Source organism: Phodopus roborovskii, unplaced genomic scaffold (assembly GCF_943737965.1).
Source record: "Phodopus roborovskii unplaced genomic scaffold, PHOROB, whole genome shotgun sequence".
Lineage (NCBI taxonomy): Eukaryota > Metazoa > Chordata > Mammalia > Rodentia > Cricetidae > Phodopus > Phodopus roborovskii.
In genome coordinates, this window is record NW_026125052.1 from 2,578,469 (window position 1) to 2,597,410 (window position 18,942).

An 18,942-nucleotide genomic window follows, 5' to 3' on the forward strand; every position below is an offset into this window, starting at 1 on the left:
GCCTGTCATCCAGTTTTCTCTAGCACAGGAAACATGGCTCCCCAGACATGCTCTGAAGCAACAGGGCCTTCCCTTTCTTCACTCCAGAAGGAGGCAGGGTGGGGGGAACTAAGCCTTTCTACCCTTCTTAGCTCATGCTTCCTCTCAGTTTGGGACTCTGTGGGAGGAATCTTTAAGGGAAGGTGCGTTTGGAGGATGTTTGGATGATAGGGACTCTGGGTGGTAGGCCATTGCTGGCTGGATAGCTGGCTCCTAACAGTCCCCCAGTCGTATTTATGGCAGCTTCTCCTCCTTCTCCTTCTCCTTCTCCTTCTCCTTCTCCTTCTCCTTCTCCTTCTCCTTCTCCTCTCCTCCTCCTCTCCTCCTCCTCCTTCTCCTCTCCTCCTCCTCCTCTCCTCCTCCTTCTCCTTCTTCCTCACCAGGAGGCACTAGTCCTGGCTCTCAGCTTGGAAAGGGGGGCAGATCACTTCCAGAAAGGATCTCTGTAGTATGCCTTCAGTCTGATTCTGAAGACAAAACCCGAGGAGCCAAGGCTAACTGGGGAAATGATGGCTCCTATGGAAAAGGGCTACAGCCCATGCTGAGAACGGAGGACTGAGCCTCATTAGCAAGCGATTTAGGGACCACTGAAGATGGGTGGACAGGCATATTCTTGACCAGTTTTCCTTGGGCATATGGCTGGCTGTGACACCCAGACATGCATGGTGTGAAGAAGCTGTGGACCTGCGGAGCCTCAGAGGTAGTGGGAGGTCGAAGTGGGGGTGAGAGAAAGAAAGATAAGTGGACCCAGTGGGAGGCAGGTAGTCTTGAGGTCTAGACCACTAAGCAGGCCTCACCGTTCTCGGCCTCAGAGCAGAAGGTATAGGCATCTCAGCTTTGCAGGCAGGAGGAAGGCATAGGGTTGTTTCTTGGGGACCTGTTGGCTCAAACCTGTCCCTGGGCTGCAGTTTCCTCAAATGGTTCAGCCACTCCTGATACCCTCAAGTACAGCTGAGGCTAGTTTAGGCTAGTTTAGGGCCCAAGCTCCAGTTCAGCATCTCCCTGCGGCCACCAGGCCCGGTCTGGCCCAGCATGGCCACCTGCCTGCTCTCCTCAGTGACTTCTAGCCGTGCCAGGCCGGTGGGGTTTCCACGGTGCTTTTCAGTGCCCACGGGTGCAGGTGTGAGCATGGCCAGGGTTCGCACAGGGCGTGTGTGCCCTCGGCCCTGAGGACACCGGCTCCCAAGTCCATTGCGTGCAGGTGGGGCAGCCGGAGAGCCGTAGCCAGGCCCAGCTGGGGAGCAGGCCTGGCTGTCCAGTCTCTGTGAGAACAGGGCACCGCGACTTGGGCCTCCCGTCCCCTATTCCCGCCTTTCTAATCTAAACCATGCGGGGCTCCAGGCCGCTGCCTGGCCCGAGGACTGCGGGAAGGACACCCAGCTACACTGCGATGGAGCCGGCAGCCAGAACAAGGCTTAGGGTTGGGAAGGACGGAGGAGTCCCAGGACCCTAGAATCCCCCTCTCCGGGGGGCGGCGGGCGAGAACTGATTGACAGCTGCGACGTCAGCACGGAGGGGGGGCGGCCCCGGAGGGAGGGAGGACCAGGAGGAGGGAGCAGAGGCCCCAAAGTGCAGCCACGGAGATCAAGGGCCCGCTCCACACCAGGGATGTGCCGGGCCTCGAGGGTGCAGCGGGCACTGGGACAGTGGTGACCCAGAGACCCAGGCAGAGCCCTTACCGTCCCACGACTCTCGGACCTGAGTTGGTTGCAGACCTGGGGTCACAGGCGCCTCCGCATGCTGCTGTGCAGTTAGGGTGAGTGTGGGCTCCAGCCTGTCGTGGGTGAGCAGGGCGTGGGGCTGAGGGTCACCCAGCTCAGGGTTAATCGACAGGATCTAGAGGGATGAGCTGAGCCGGGTCCAACTGGGGTAAGGGCCTCTGGTGGTCAAAGTCGCCGGACTGCGACCGTACCTTAGTAGTCAGATTCACTGCCCCGGCCGGCGATACTCAGTGGCAGGGGCACAAGCCCCTAGTTTGGAGTATGGAACTAAATGGATTTAGGGACCAAAGAGTATTATTGCTTAAGAAGCAGCTTCTTAGGTACAAGAGTCCGTGGCCTTGAAATTCGAATTTGCAGAATAAGAAAAGGCCAAAGAAGAGGGCTCGGGACTAACGGTGAAAACTGAAAATCCATTGAAGAAATGTGGGTGATCAGAACCTTGACGCCACCGACTCTGCAGATTTAAATCAGTGACGGTTACATAAGTAACAATAGCTCAAAAATACCACAATGTAAGCAGTTGCCAAAGAAACAGCGAAACGGCTAACCGATGTAATACTTAGGATTTTTTTTTTGTTGTCAGCAAATAGTCTTTTTCAGGATCGAATGAAAGTAGTAATAACAATTTGAAAAGGACTGAAGACAAAGTACCTTCAAATACAGAGACAAAGCAACCACCATTGTATCAAAGGCACTATCCATAGTATATAAAAATTAATACTGATATAGCAAATTGCTAAACTGAGGTACTGTAGGAAACAAGCCAGGAAAAAGATGAGCTATGCAAATATTAAGGAAAATTCCTTTAGTATCCATGTGAGATTATCATACGATGCATTATTGATATCATATCAATATTAAATATTAACCAAAATATCAACAAGTAATTGTAATAGATGTAGAGACACAGTGATGAAGATTGCTGGAGTAATGAGAATTTATGAGCGAGTACTAATAGTCATAATAGTATAAATAATGTTTGAGTAATAATTATTATACCAACGCGCTGAAAAACAATCAGAGTAATAAGGGCTTCAGCAATCTTACAAATGATGACAAAGTGACAAGAAGCCATGAAGTGATGAAAAATAACAGGTAAATTAAGATCCATACTGCAAATAATGATAAAGAGAGATATTATAGTGGGGTGATGAGTAATAATGCCTAGAGTATGAACAATCCTAACAAAACACATCATGGCAAAATAAGAAATATTATAATGATGTAAAAAAATTAACCTGAATATAGGGAACAATAATTATGCTAAATAACAATAATGCTAAATAACAACCTATGAAAATCTAGATAGAATGAAGAGTTAGAAGTGGGAACATGAATTGGATGCCCAGTAGAAGTAAAATAATGATATATTAATAGGGCCAATTGAACACTGTATCTAAGGACCTAGACACTGGTTAACAATATTACTAATGTGCCTGCAGAGCCCTGAAGAGCAAAACAGTAACAGAAAAGCAAAACGTATTTCATAATATACCAAACTCCAGCTTTACTCTTACAGCGTTAAAATCACGAATAATTCCGTAACTAGGCATAAATATTCTTAATGTTACCGTACCGCCCAGAATTTTACTTCGATAATAACAATTAAAACATTACAAATGGTAAATATTTTTTAAAAATATTCTCCGGGAGTAAGGAAAAATTTCACTAGTAAAAAATATGAAAAGAAAAATGCTACCTCCCCCCCTGAAAAATGAGATAGCCCAAAGCAACCATCCCAGGCACAGCACAGCCCGCGGGTCTTCCCAGGGAGGGTTGAAGTGAAGGGCTCTGGCGTGGAGGCTGAGGCGAGAGAGACCTAGGTTGCTAGCATCTGAACACACTGGGACCGAGAGGAACGCCCAAAGAAGCAGGGGGGGGAAGGAATTTTGGGGGCGTCTCGAACCATGACTTAGAGGCAGAGGGACACAGTAATCTGCGACACGATGGAGGGGAAGGAGACAGTAGGTAACCCTGGCCACGGTTGTAAAAGGACAGCCCACATCTGCGTGCAGCACGGCGAAGAGCGAGCTGCAAGGCGGCTCCCTGTTCGGCTCTGGGTGAGGAGGGACCGTAGCACAGCGCAAGCAGCCTCTGGTCCTGGCCACGCGAACCTCCGCACCTGGGGCCGGTGGGGCTGTTGGTGGGCGTCCATCCTGGTTGGCGCCCAAATAGAGTGGAAGCCAGTACACTAGGCAAGACGCTTCAGCGTCCCAATTTGCTGGAATCCAGATTTTCGAAGCCCAGCCTGGGACCCTGCACGTGGGTCAAAGCAGGGTGCAGGGGCAGGCCATGTCCAGCAGCGATCCTTGCTTGTTCCAGGCAGGCTGTGGCCGAGACCGGCTGGGCTGTCAGCCTTATCTTTATGGGCTTTTCCCAGCCCAGGCTGGCCCTGGCCCCCTTTTATCTCCTTGGTTGCACTTGGCTTGTTTACTTTGGAGGCCCTAGGAGCCGAAGTCTCAGCCTGGGTGTAGAGGCTGGTGATCTGGTTAGGGGCCTGAGCCTGGGGATGGCCAAAGAGATCTGGGGTAGAACAGAGAGGGTGTGGGAGGAGAAAAGCGAGACATTTCGCCAAGACACACAGAAAGCCCACTAAAACTTGGCCAGATCCTGAAGGAAGAGTACAGCGGAGGGGAGAAAAGCATAGAGCAATATATGGTAGCACTCCAGGGATTCAGGGCAGGCTGGTCCTTGCAAGCTAGATTTTTCCTTCTGGCATCCCCCAAACCACAGCGTGCCCTTGGACAGGCAGGTGAATAGGCCCAGATACTTAGGGGAAGTTTAGCTGTGTCCCAAGGCAAGGCCAGACTGTAATTGTGAAATGGACCCGCCCTACTGGCCTAGCGTTTAGCTAAGAAGGCTTCGAATCCATTGGACCAACACAAATTTCTTTTTGGAACTGAAGAGCGAATGTGTGTGCCAGCGTGTGCAAATGTGAGGACAGATTGAGGAGGCCCCTGGCAGACTTCAGGGTCTGGATCAGAGGGACCCCAAAAGAGAGTGTGCTCCTTGGGTGAGGAGGACGCTGAGTGGGGTTTGGAAGCTTTTGATTCAGATGTCTTCACTTGGCGTGCCTGACTGACTGAGGTGCTGGGTGAGGGCAGAAAGCTGAGTGCTGGCCTGAAGCGCCCCAGCTCCGGGCCTTTCTTAAATGTGGGGTTGCAAGAACCTGGGACCTGCCTGCAGGCCTAGCTTTCCTCTCCCCGCAGGCCCAGAGAATGTCCTAAGTACCCGGGGCCAAAAGTGAGATCCTAGTTATTTCCGAGTAGTCAAGAAGACCCAGGCCTGGTGCTCTCCAGTTGAGCAGGAGGGAGTGCCATGGGGTGCAGCGGGGACTATGCGGGAAGGCGGTCCTTCCTCAAGCCCCAAGTCTTGGGGGCAGGCAGATCTTAAACTGCACGTAGACCCTCCCAAGTCTAGAACCTGAAGGGAGGAGGCTAGGGTCCTGCCCTCCCGCATGCTCCCTCCCCCAGCTCAGAAGGGGGCGGGGTCCACATGTGTTGGGGCACCCACTAGAAGCCCCGGGGGCTCAGCTCCACAGGGCCGCGGGGCCTCTGGCCAGTGTGGATCCCGCTGAGTAACTTGGCGTGCGTTGCGCCCGCAGGAGATGCTGCAGGATAAGGGCCTGTCGGAGAGCGAGGAGGCCTTCCGGGCCCCGGGCCCTGCGCTTGGGGAGGCCAGCGCCACCAACGCTACCACCACCGTACCCGAGCCCACGCTGGCCACCCCTGGCCTTAGCGGAGCAGCTCTGGGCAGTCCCCCGGGCCAGGGAGCCGACATCGCCGCTACCGCCGCCGAACAGGTAGGGGCGTCGAACTGTCTGTGCGCATCATCCCGGTGGGTCGTAGACAGGACTCCTGGGTCAGAGACTGTCAGCCCTTTGGTTCTCCGCTAGGCATGGCTCGTGCTCTCTGCTTTCGAGGGAGGGTCCTTCTCCACCTCGAACCCTCAGGGCTGACTTTGCCCTGGAAGGGATATTCCTGATTCCCAGGAGGAGCCCAAACCAATGTCCAGCTCCGAGGACCTCCAAGAGGGTGAAAACCAGGGAGCAGGACAGATAGAAAGGTCACAGAATTGTCACCGAGAAGGCTTTAGAGCCGCCACCCTGGACATCCTCACAACCCGCATCCCCCGAGCCTCTCTGTGTCCCTCGGTCCAACTACAAGCGGTGGCTAAGGCCAGCGGTGAAGTGTCGTATCTTGGGGGTGGGGGCGGCATGGTCACTGTGTGTCCTTTGTAGGGTCATCAGTAGGTGAAGCCCAAATGGAGGGAGTTTGAATTTCTGATTTCAAAACTTCAAATTCTCTAATGGTTCAAAATAACATCGTGAAACGAAATCTCGAGGAGTGGGCTCTGAGGCTGGCATGTTCTGCCCGCTTCGTCGGTCTGGACTCTACTCTATGCAGGCTCTGCGTGGAGCCCAGCTGTGGCCCAGCCAGGCAAACCAGTTCTCCTCCCTCCCATCCCCAGACCATCGAGAACATCAAGGTGGGGCTGCACGAGAAGGAGCTGTGGAAGAAGTTCCACGAAGCGGGCACCGAGATGATCATCACCAAGGCCGGCAGGTCAGCCTGGGCAGCAGGTGGGAGCCGGGAGGATGAGTCGCGGCCCAAGGCTCCTCTAAGTGGGGATAGCATTATGCTGATGACATGCAAACAAGGGCAGTCATGCCTGAAGGCCACCTGCAGGGATGCTTGCCTAGGAAACTCCTGGTGACCCAAGAGAGAAAGAAGGTTGCGCTTCTCAATCGCCCTAACTTTTGGGGAGCAGCGTGAACCCCAAGTTACTTATCCTAGGGCAACACCCTCCTCAGCCTAGGAGAAGGTACAACTGGGTCCGTGTGTGGTTGGGGAGCCTCCCTAGCTCTCAGTGGCTGCCAGGGAAGGGTGATTTATAAAGTGGAAACATCTTTAATATGCACTGGTGTCTGTAGGAGAGAAGAGGGAGGAGAGGGTGAAAAGAGACACAGAACTCTCTCTCCCTCTCCCTCTCTGTGTGTGTGTGTGTGTATGTGTGTGTGTGTGTATGTGTGTGTGTGTGTGTGTGTTCTGGAGGGGTCACATGCCTGTGAGTGTGTGTGTAAAGTAGACATTGGCTGTGCTGGGCTGTCTGGCATAGGACGGGAGTGGCCCAATAGAGCAGCTGGCAAGGGAAGGAGACAGCGATGGGCACTGAAAACTTACAGCTTAGGAAGCTGTTGTGGATACTCTGCCCTTCTGCATGCATACACTTGGTTTTGGTCTCTGGGAGCCTGTTTCCATCTGTACAATCCTCAGACAAGGGCCATCTGGGTCTCTACCTGCATCCACTTCACCCACCCGAGACAAGGTCCTGCTTCATTCAGGGGCCCATAAAGCATGTGGCAGGGCTTGGTTTCAAAAGAAAAGAAAGTCAGTAGGCGCTGTGTGTAGTGCATGGATGCCAGGGTCCTTCCTATAGGCTCCCAGGCACGCGCTGTGAAGCTTTTCTGTTGTTGTTGAAGATGGAAACAAGGACACTTGGCCACCCTCTTGTGGCCTGGCATGGTCAGCCAGGGCTTTTCAGGGAAGAAGGGAGGTTGGTTTTAGAACCCCAATTTTGCTGCTTTTGGGGGATGGAAAAGAGGATACTTTAGTGTTCTTGGCAGAGGGTGGCCTGGTCAAATAGAATAGTCATGGAGAACAGAGAAAGAGGCTTTACCTCTTTCCAGCTGGGTGCACTTGGGCGAGTAACTACCCTCCTGTGGCTCCTTGGTGTCAGGTGTTTGAAAATGGTACCTGTATGTATACCTGCTGGCCTTCCTAACTCTGGGACTGGAACCAAGGGCTTTCTGTGAAAGGCACTGGCACATTACAGGTGTGGAGAAAGGGGCATTGTTCTCTTGTGCTTGCTGACATGGAGGGAAGGAAAAAAAAAAAAACATACACACACCCCAGACTTTACATTTGTAGATTTTAGCCTCTTGGAAATATATGATGGGCATGTTTTCTGGATATATTAGTTTGTGGTTTTCAGTGAGTGAGCTTTCTATACCTGTGTGGGTCCACCTTCCTCCCTAGTCCAAAGAGAAGTCCTTAAACCCACACTGCAGAGGCTGCCCTAAGGGTGGGCTTCCAGAATTGTGCTGATAGCTTAAAAATGGCTGTGAGGATGCTAGTCAATTTTTTTTTTTTTTTTTAAATGTGGTCCTCACATCCTTTCGTTTCTCTGGTGGAAAAGTATCCCAGATCTAATTGGAAAAAACTCACCAGCCTCAGCTACTTCCTCTTCAGATTTCACAGACCCCATTTCTTCCTGCAAACCTTCCTACTATCTTTTTTTGGGGTGGGTGTGTGCTATGATTCACCCCATCTTGCATGTGCTAAGTGTGCTGCTAAAGCACTGAGCTACCCTGCCAGAACCCCGCTTGTCTTCAGAGAGCACCTTCATTGACTGACTCTGGGGCAGTTTCTGGATGCAGCATGCTCTGTGTGGATTTGTGACGCTTTGCCACCCGGTCGGTCAGTGTCTCTCAAACTCTGCAAGTCTACCACTAGTTACCCTAACTGGGACATGCTCATTTCTTAGCAGATGGCCCAGGTATACAGATTCCAAGATGTAAAAATCTCCTTGATGACTTTTTTTTTCTCTTGTGTCTTTTCCTTCCTTCCTTCCTTCCCTTTCCCTTTCTCTTTCTTTTCTTTTCTTTCTTTTTTTAACTGATGCCCTGTAAAGTGTAGGTTTGTTTGGTCCTAGCCACTCTGGCTGCTCAGGGGCATGATAACTGTTGTCTGGCTGGGGAAGGGTGGGACTCTGGAGAAGGGAACTAGAACATTCTCAAGACGATAGAGTTCACGGTTTCCCAAATTTCCTGCCCATTGGGTCCTTGAAAAGTTTGAAGGCTAAAGGAAGAAGACTATCAACCTCCTTGAATAGTGCCTGTGATGAAAATGCTCTAAGATCCTCGATGGCAGGTATCACATGAGAGCCAAACCCTCCCTAGTGAGTCGAAGTTCCTCTCAGCCCCTTGTACCCAGAGTGTTCATGTTGGTAATAGCAAAGAACAGATTCCTCTCTTGGCTTCATATCCCTTCCAAGTTTGATACATGTGAGAAACTGCATTTTTCCCCTCCCAAACACAGATAAAAGTGAACTCCACAAAAATTTAAATATAAACCTTCCAAAAATGAACATTTCCTACCCATCTGACTGCCCTTCTCCTAGGTCATGCTTTTGCCACCAGATAAATCTCCACTATCAGCCTTCATAGCCTGTTGAGTTCAATGTTGCTTGTGTTAGTGACAGTGAATTTGCGTTTGAAAAATGAACTACCGATGAGAACTCCTGTTGAACCTGTATTGTTTGTTATTCTGAGGCAAGGATTTGGCCCAGCTTAATCCCAGGCTTCAAAGCCAATTGCCCTTGCTCTGTATACAGAGCGTCAGAGCCCAGTGGCGTGGATGATAAGAGAAGTAAGGGTTGAAGACACTGGGAAAGTGGGTTGGGGAGAGAGTGCTTTGATCTCGTCTTAAAGTATTTTCTGAAAGCAAAAGTCTATCAGAAGGAAGTGCCTTAAAAAAAAAAAAAAAAAAAAAAAAAAAAAAAAAAAAAAGGCCGAGCAAAGCAACTGACCTTCCCAAACAGCATCATCCATTCCACACACCCTCCCCTCAACCCTTCCCTCAGGGAAAACACGGCTTTAAAAATGCTCTGGGTGTATTAGAAAGGCAATCTCTCTCTCTCTCTCTCTCTCTCTCTCTCTCTCTCTCTCTCTCTCTCTCTCTCTGTTTCAGAAATCATTTGGCTCCAAAAGGGGTCTGGCCAGAATATAGGCCACCCTCACCCCGCCCCCCTTTGGTTTCTGCCCATACCTTCCCAACAAGACCGCAGGATTTTAAGGATAAAATGATGGGCAGGCCTTCCAGTGATCCCCTTCAAGTCATTTTGCATTTTGTTTCCCTTCAAGGTGCTAAGTTAGGAACCGTGTGTGTGTGTGTGTGTGTGTGTGTGTGTGTGTGTGTGTGTGTGTGTGTTTGTAAATGTAAGCATGTGTCGTTTAAATGTAGATTTCTTTTTTGAAGTGAAATATTTCTGCAAGAGAATGAGGCTGCATCTGAAGTTTACAGCCCGATAGAATTAAAAAAACAAAACAAAACACCCCCCCAAAAAAACATGAACCTAGGGTGTAACTACCATCCAGAAAAGGGAAAACCTCTCCAGTGCCCACCATCCCTCCTGCAATGCCCTTCTGGTCACCACTGCAGCCACCCTGAAACGGCTTTCTACACTTATCACCGGCTCCGGTGGTTGTAATGCCTGCATTTAAGGGAAGTCACGTGTAGCTGTTCAGGACTCTACGCCCCCCCCCCCAGGGAAGTCGGGGGTCTGCGGTGGGTTGGGTTTTGGGGTTCTGCTAGGTAAGAAGAATCTGGTGGGGTTCCAAGATCTTGATTTCTACTCTGTCGCCAGGATGGGGGAGCGTGCACTAATTCGGTGCCTTGCTTTGACAAGCTAAGACCCAGGAGCACAGCAGTCGCGAAGCGTCCTCTCCCAGGGAGTTCGCTTTTACAGATCTGTGGCCAAAAGCACAACATCCCCCAACCTCGGGCCTGCACACAGAGGAAGCTTATCCTAGCAGCTCATTCTAAAGCCATTTCCGAGTATGAAGCAGATAAAGGCTCGGGTCCGGTACCCCTTCAGAGCCGGCTGCTGATCAGAGGGGAGGTCCCGGCTTTCATCTGCTCCCGGCGGGCGGCCAGGCGGCCGGCATGTTTATTCCCCTGGCGGAGCCGCTTCCGTGCGTGCTGGCCGCCGTAGCTGTCTGGGGACAGCGCGGGTGCTGGGACCCTGGGTGGCGGGGAGAGAGAAGGCGCGGAGGCACGTGCAATGGGTACAGAAGGGCTCAAGCAGCATGGGGTGCAGCGGCAGCCAACGCTAGTGGTAGCCTCCCCTCCTGCTCCGCCTTCCCAGCCCTGAAACCCCCCCCCCCCCCAGAGTAGGGTGTTGGTTTTCAGGTACCTTTAAAGTCGTAAATCAGAAATAACTTATAGCTCACAGGATCGTTTCGTGTGTTTCATTAGGAGGACCTTTCCTTCGCCAGTAGAGCGCTGAGGAAGTCACAGCCTCCAAACTCAGCCTGGCTTTTGCGAGGTCTGCTTACCCGATACCCAGCCCTACAGTTTGGGCCTTTGGGTTCCAGCAATAGCCCTTTCTTAAATCAAGGGCAGATCTCTGTGCGGTTAGGGGTGTTGTACTTCACCTTTCCATGCAGCCGCCCTTCACTCTGGGCAGACAACTGGGTATTTGGCATGGGGTTGGTGGCAGCGCTCAGGGGGGTGGGGTCTGCAGATCCCTGAAGCATGCCTTCAACAATCTTGGCTTAGACCTGGCCATTTGTTTTGTTTCTAAGTGGGCAGTTCATCCTGCCATAGGGGCCCCACACCAGGTACCCTGGCTGCCCTCTCAGCTTGTGAAGGCTGATGCCCTCAGAGGAGGACCTGGAGGGTAGAAGAGGCAGAGGCCAGGAGGTGCTCTCCTTCCCTATATGAGGGCCCCAAGACCTCCCAAAAGTGGCCCCTGGAAGGGGGCAGACCCTGGCCCTAAGCCCAGAGCGGCAGAGTGCAAGAATCTCAGGGATTTCTGAGGAGCACTCAGTGTCTGCTTGGCTCTTTGAGCAACATGGGAAGTTCAAGATCCCTCAGGCTCCTTTCCTTCCAGGCTCTACACACTGCTGAAGAGGAAGGAGGCTATGGCTGTCCCCTGCTGTTGCCACCTGCAGCGACTGACTACCTGGGCCCAGCTAGTCCAACACAGCCAGGGCTGCCCCATTTTGTTGCTGTTTCTGTAGCAGTTAGGAAATGGTGGCCTGGAGAGGACAGGGTTCTTGGCCTTCCCCCAGGGAGGGAGAGGCAAGGCAGCTGCTGCCTTCCTCTTTTCGCTTTAAACCCACCAGGAGTGAGGCTGGGCAATTAAACAGGCTGGCATCCACTCCAGCTGTGCCCCTATGCCAGGCAGGGGGCTGGTTCGAAGGAGGATAGATCGGGTTCCTGAGTTCTCTGAGTTCCTCCCATCCTTGGAGAGGGGGTGGGGTGGATATTTGAAAAAGCTTTCAATTGACATCTGAGACAAATTCTTCCACCCGGTTTATAAGTCCCTAGACTTGCAGCTAGAACTGCTCCCCCCCACTCCCCCCCCCTCCCGTCCGCCCTCCAGGCACGCATACTAGGCACACATGCGCACTTGCCCCATATGCTCATGCACATGCGCCTGGGCCGCCATAGCTGCCCTTTCTCTCTGCAGTGTGTGTACCAGTGTTTCCTGTAGCTGGAGAGGTGCATGGGGTGGTCCAGGCAGGTCCTGGAGGGGAACCAACTCTTCCAGAACCCTTCTGCACAGGGTCCCAGTTTGCTGTGGGGTCTGCCAGCTTGTGGAGACCTTTACTCTTTCAGGAAGTCCTACCCTATACAGGTAAGCTAGGCACTGTTGACAAACGGAGGTGAGGTGTGTCCAGTCTGTCTGAGGTGTTCAGGGCAGCTTCTTGTGAGGTTCTCTGGGTTAGGGAATAGCTTCCTGGTGTTGACTTGATTCTCAGCACCACAGTGGAGGGTGGGTTGAGGCTCCCAGATCTCTATGGCTTCCATCAGGTTTGGACCCTGCTTCTCTTCTGGGAAACCCCTTAGTGATTTGTTTGTTTTTGTTTTTCGAGACAGGATTTCTCTCTGTAGCCCTATTTGTCTTGGAACTCTGTAGACCAGGCTGGCCTCAGAGATCCCACCTGCCTCTGCCTCAGGAGTGCTGGGCTGCTGATTTTTTTTTTTTTTTTTTAAATTTCCCTCATTCTTTGAGAAGGTTTTGGGATGTCGTCTAGATTGGCCTCTAACCAGAAGTCCTACTGCCTCAGCCTCCCTGAGCCCTGGAATTATAGGTCAGGATGAAGGGCCACACTGATTTTAAATGTGACTTGTGTAATGTGGTGGCCATATCTGACCCAGGTGGTGCTAGGCAAGTGGTTTATACCCAAGCTCGTTTCTCCAGCCCTTTTTGTTGAGAGTCAGCTGGGAGGAACTGGAGGCACCTGTGTGTGGAGGGGTGGGCACGGCCGTTCTGTCTGCCCTGCTCTGGTTAAGTAGGAGCAGAAGGCCCTGTGCTTTTGCAGGTTTGTCTGTGGGTGCTGAGGGCCCTAGAGAAGCTCTTCTCAGTATTGAATTAGGGTCCTGGACAGTTTCATCATGGGCTACAGGAACCGGAAGACTCGTTTTCAGAGAAATAGGCCACACCACTGGCTTGTGGGAGGTGGAACAGAGCAGGGACTGGAGGAAATAGTAATGTTAGCCTCACTTGAGAGGTAGGGAAACCAAGGTAGGGGAGATCCAGGCAGGTGGCCTGAGGCTTAGCTGGTTAGTGGTGGGCCTGGCTGTGATCAGTGGTGTGCTGATTTCAGCCTCTGAGTTTTTACCCATGAGGCATCCCCACTGACTTCCTGGATTCCTATGCCTCTGTATGTCCATGGTGAAGCATCCTCCGTGAGAAATTCCCCTGCAGCACACACAGGAAGGACCAGGTTTAGCAGGCTTTCCCCTGAGTGCTCTTTCCTATGAGAAAGGAAGGCATCTCATTGCTTATGGGAACAGCTGACAGTGGCCTTCAGGTCAGCGACACTACTGCCCTATGATGTCACCTCAGAACTTGAGCTGGCAAAGGGCTGGGGACAATGAAAGGCAGCCAGATTGCTACTGAGATGCCTTGTCACTGTCCCGACCAGGGTCTCTATACTTGTGTGACTCACAGCTACTGGGTTCTGCTGTTGGGGGATTTCTGGGGTGGGAAATTCAGGAAAAGGTGTAAGTTGTCTTTGTGGATGTAGACCGACAGTTGGTGGGGTCTGGTGTAGTTTGGACCACATTGTCCTGTGGTGCGGTGAGGACAAGGCGTGGGTGGTGACCCTTGGCTGAAAGGGCGCCATGTCTGCTCTCACATTTACTCTGCCATTTCTCCTGCCCTTCTGCCGCAACCCTTGGCCCCTCAGGAGGATGTTCCCCAGCTACAAGGTGAAAGTCACAGGCATGAACCCCAAGACCAAGTACATCCTGCTCATCGACATCGTCCCAGCTGATGACCATCGCTACAAGTTCTGTGATAACAAATGGTAAGAGGCTGTTCTTTCTTCTCCTGACTCTGGCCAGTCACAGCCCAGATTCACTTTGCTAGTGTAATGCCTGCACCCGGGCAGGGGCCATGGCGAGTGTTTTCAGCACCAGCACCACCAATGGCAGGTGTGTAGGCTTTGTGGACCTTAACAGCCAGGCCCTAGTCCCCACAGTCATGGACAGTCCTGTGCTATCTGGCAGGAAAAATGGTAGATTCAGATGCTGCTAATGCCTCACTGAGGTGAAGAATGGGAAACACTTTCCTTCCTTTCTTCCTTCCTTCCTTCCTTCGTTTTTGTTTTAATTTGTTTTATGAGCATCAGTGTGAAGGTGTCAGATCTCTGGAACTGGAGTTACATACAGTTGTGAGCTGCCATGTGGGTGCTGGGAATTGAACCCTTGTCCTCTGGAAGAGCAGCCAGTGTTCTTAACCACTGAGGCATCTATCTCTTCAGTCCTGGGAACCATTTTTCTTGAGAAACTTTAATAATTTAGTGACATTACTTGGTTTGAAGTTTTCATGTTTCTCTGTCAGACTGAGGGATCTGCTGCCTTGGGTCAGACAGTAGGGCCTGGAGGGCTCTGGGGAAGAGGTAGACAGGTTGAAGAGCCAAGTGAGTACCACACATCTTAGCACTGTCCTTGTCCCTGAACATCTGGCTGGAACACTGGGCTCCATGGTGGTGGAGGTCATAGAAGCAAAAACTAGGTTAGAATTCAGAACAGGCTCTGGAGTTGAAAGTTGTTTAGGGCCTATGGAAAGTTCCAGCTGACACATTTATAACATGGAAAAAGTAAAACTATATAAGGGGGGGCAGACAATAACATGGTAGCTCAGAAGTTAAATAAAAATTATAAATAAAATATAAAGATGTGCCTGAGTCTCCCTGAAGTGTCTTTATAAAGAGCCTGGTCCTTTGCAGTCAGTGTACCTGCCCGCCTTATCGGCCCTCCTGCTGAAGTGAAGTAAGAAGCTGGGAAATTCTGACTTCTCCCCTCCCTTTCCTCCCCTCTCTCCCCTCCCTCCTGGTTCAGTACTGGCTATTAAAACAGCTGGGAATGGGGAGTTAGGCTTCACCAGACCCCAGGGAACTCAACTGCTCTGCTTTGTCGGTAGGATGGTTGCAGGGAAGGCTGAGCCGGCCATGCCAGGGAGGCTTTATGTCCACCCAGACTCTCCTGCCACCGGGGCCCATTGGATGCGGCAGCTGGTCTCTTTCCAGAAGTTGAAGCTGACAAACAACCACCTGGACCCCTTTGGCCACGTAAGAACAAGGATGGGCTGGTCTTGGGAGAGAGAGCGGCAGTAGGGGGTGGGCCTTATGGGTTTGAGAAGGAAGATAGTCCACTTTTTGTCAGGCCTCTGACCCTGCAGATAGCTGTGTGTATCCCTGTCCTCCTTACTAGCTGGTGACTCTGGGCACGTGTCTCATTTCTTTGTATAGAGAATGGGGGTGACCATATATGCCTTTCGGTGTAGTGAGACCTAGATGGGAGCATATACAGGAAGTACCTTAGAGAAGAGCTAAGTGAATGGCAACTATGACCATGGAGATGATGATGATGGTAGTGATGATAGTGATGGAAGATGATGCTGATGATGACAACTGTGATGATGATCGATGGTGATGATGATGTCAATGGTGATGAAATTGGGGATGGTGCTGATGATGACCACACTGGTGATGATGACCATGGCAGGGGTAGTGATGAAGATGATGGGGATGGTTTGGTTTTCTAAAACCTATTCCTGATAGACTCTACAGATGTGAATTCTGAAGTCTCTCTGAATGTTCCATGCTTCTGACCTCTGGAAGAGGAGGGTCATCTCTGGCTCCTGGCTTAGCCTCTGCATAGGTCAGGACAGTAATGATAATAGTAGGAGCGACAGTAGTGCTCCCTGCAAACATCCCAACCCCAGCTTCCCAGGCTCATTCTTTCTCCATCTGGCCCTGGCAGGCCCACAGAAAGGAGCTTTTTATGGGGAAATCTTTAGCTCAAATGTGTTGCAAACAGAAGCCTGGCAGCTGGGCTTCAGACCCTGCCTCTGTGGATCCCTGTGATTCTCTGGTAGTGTCCTGCAGGGGTGTGGGGGAACCCCAGGCAGTGGAGGCCGCTGGGTGTTTGTGATACTGCATTCCTAACACAGAGGTGTGGGGGGGGGAGAGCAAGGGCACAGGTCTCTTGCACAGCTCAGCCTCTGGGGAGCTGTGTACAAGTCAGGATACGGAGAAGGAAAGTCCCTTCTGGAAAATGCCAGAAGTGCTTCATCCTGATTGACAGGAAGCAGCTCCTGGTTTCAGTTTCTGAATGGACTCAGCTTTCTTCTTGGTCACTGGTGATGTAAATATGCACCTAGGGTGCTGAATTCACCAAATTAACCATCTCTGTTTTACAAGTCTCTATACTGGGTTTTCCAAGCAGGGCATGAAAATCCCAGTGGGGAGGGAGGGTCAGCCAAGCCCCAACTCCCAGAGCAAATCCTGACCAGGTCTCTGCCCACATGACTCCTGCTGGAGCTTGTCTGCACTGTGGTATATGGCTTGCAAGATGAGGGAGGGCTACATATTAGCAGGGAATGTAGGCAGGACCCTCTAACCCTGCAGGCTCATGCAGCACTGGCAGGATGGGCAGCTGAAAGGACCTTGAGATTAAGGGTTTGGATGGGATCTTGTGTGCGCTTGCTTGTTACCAAGGATCCCAGCTGCAAGGTGCTTCCTAAGACAGCTCTACTTCCCAGGCCTGGCAGAAGGTGAGAGGAGAGAGGGTACCCAGGCTTGTAAAGCTGGCTCTTCTTTAGAAGGAGAAAATACTGTTTTCTCAGCCCATCCCCCATCCTTGGTGGCTCCTCATGTTCTGTAACTCTGCATGTGTTCATAAGTTTGGCCAGTGGGGACTACCATACAGGTGGTAAGGCTGTGGGTACCATGGCTTCACCGGCCCTGCCTATCGGGCTCATCTCTTTGGCAATAGAGGTTTACCTCAGCTTTCATCCCGGAAGGATGGGACGAAGGCATTTGTCCCCCTCTTTGTCTTATACTTGGCATTTATTGCCCCTTACATTGTTAGGCCCAAGGGGGTAAGAGTGCCAGGAGCCTAGGGGTAACGGGGGCAGACACTTGAACACACACCTCATGCTTTTTAGTCCCAGGCTCTTGTAGCTCCTCAACCTGTCTTTCTGGACGCCAGGGCTCTGGCTGTCTTCTCTTAGGCATTGGTAGTAACCCTGCATAGGGAGCAGTCTGTAGCCATGTAGACTAGGGCTGTGGACTCAGGCTCGCTTCTGGGTCTTATCAGGGCAGAGCAGCCCTTTGGGACTCCAGCTTTCCACTTGTATGAAGAGAGGGAGTTGGGAACTTGAAGAGGAAGGGGAAGAAGTTGCCCTTCTAACTTCTCAGTCCAGGAGCCCTGGAAAAAGCTGTCTTGTACTAAGAATTTGCCTGCATAAGTCACTCCCACAAACTAAAAGCTTCCAGACACGAAGGAATATTCCCCAGCCCAGTGGATGTGGGCTTCATCCCTGGGATTCTCAGAGCATCTGAGGAGATTTAGAAGCTGCTACCCAGTGGTGACCTTTCTCCACTATGTCACCAAAATGGCTGGGGGACCTCTCCCTGGGAATGGACCAACTGAGGGGTGAGATGGGACTGTTCCATCCAGTGGTGTGAATTACCCTGGGGTCCTCCACATGGGCTTAGGGAACCCTAGCTTAGACATTCTCCAAGCCAACCCACCCATCTCCTAACTTCCTCAGTGACCAGCCAGCCACGTGTCTTCCGTGGCATAGAAGCAGGAGGGGTCGAGTGTGGGAGGAGTACAGCAGTCACGTGGATTATCCATTTTATTTAGGTTCTTTGTCTTCAGGATTTATCCCCCCATGAACGCTCATTTGGTGTTGTCTCCCCCCCACCCCCCACCCCTTCCTCCTCTCCTCCTCCCTTCCCCTCCTCTTCCTGAGGTATGTAGGCCTTTTGTACATGGCAGGCAAGCATTCTACCCCTGCCCTCAGCTGTGAGGACCAGGAAAGGGGGGAAGGTAGGGTTTGGGCTTGGCCGCCAGTCTTCCATGGCAGATGGGTTCTAGAACAGGAACTTCTCTTAGACCACATGTCTAGATGCTCCCGAAGTCAGGGTTGAGTCCTGACTGGAAAACCTGTGGAGTTAAACAAAACTTTTTAAAAAAAAAGTGGGTGTTTTTTGTGTGCACGCATGGCTGGTCCCAGAGGAGGTCAGAAAAGGTCAGGTCATGTGGAACTGGAGTTAAAAATTCTTGTATGTGGGTTCTGGGATTGAACCCACGTCTTCTGCAAGAGTAGCTAGTACTATAGTAATTGCTAGACCACCTCTCTAGCATCAACTTGTGGGGCTTTGAAGCAAATTCCTACAAGGAAATTTCTAGTAAAAACAGTGAAGGAGGCGGCTCAGGAGGGCAAGGGAAGATGCAAGGTATGACCTGGAGGAGGGGCAGGCAGCAGGAGCAGAGAGGATCATGGGAGTGAAGCAGGAGACTCACTACCTCATGTCATTCTGCTGCTGCCAAACTGGCTGTCCATCATTTCTTGCTGCTTCCTTCCTACCCCACTCCTCCAGTAGGACCCTGTGTTAGGTAGCCACGGGATGGAAATAAGGCGTGTCCTCTCTTTTCTTTCCTAGTCTTCTAAGAGTCTAGCAATACCTAGGCTTCTAAAAGTCAAGGCGTGAATCCCGAGGGGCTGGCACGAAAGTTTTTTCTGTCAATCTAGAGGTGGGAAGGAGGTGTGTGCAGTAAGTAGACTATGCATACTTGTTCGCCGTGCAGGGGGATGGCTGCTGGCATCTGTGCTAGGCCTTTCAGCTGGCTGAGAAGGGCCATCTCACAGGCTGAATCTTGACTGGGAAGGACTGAGTTAACAACCCTCATCTAAGGATTTTTTTTTTTTTTTTTTGGCCTTTTGTTTTGAGACAGGGTTTCTCTGTGTAGCCCTGCTTGTCCTGAAACTCCCTCTATAGACCAGGCTGGCCTCAAACTCAGAGATTCATGTGAATTTCTTAACAAGACCTAGGGTACACTGGGGGAAAGGGAGCATCACTAATATCTTT

The 18,942-nt window shown here is 51.5% G+C and overlaps 1 protein-coding gene across 2 annotated transcripts in view; it reads left to right on the top strand.

The window, feature by feature from the left end:
* Positions 1–1,655: 1,655 nt before the first annotated feature.
* Positions 1,656–18,942, top strand: part of Tbx4 (T-box transcription factor 4) — a 29,250-nt gene continuing 11,963 nt past the window's right edge. For both annotated transcript variants that reach the window (XM_051186134.1, XM_051186218.1), the window contains exons 1-5: positions 1,656–1,795; positions 5,365–5,562; positions 6,231–6,325; positions 13,744–13,863; positions 14,982–15,129. In XM_051186134.1, coding sequence (XP_051042091.1) covers positions 5,368–5,562; positions 6,231–6,325; positions 13,744–13,863; positions 14,982–15,129 — 558 coding nt within the window. In that variant the 5' untranslated portion in view covers positions 1,656–1,795; positions 5,365–5,367. The remainder of the gene's footprint in view (positions 1,796–5,364; positions 5,563–6,230; positions 6,326–13,743; positions 13,864–14,981; positions 15,130–18,942) is intronic.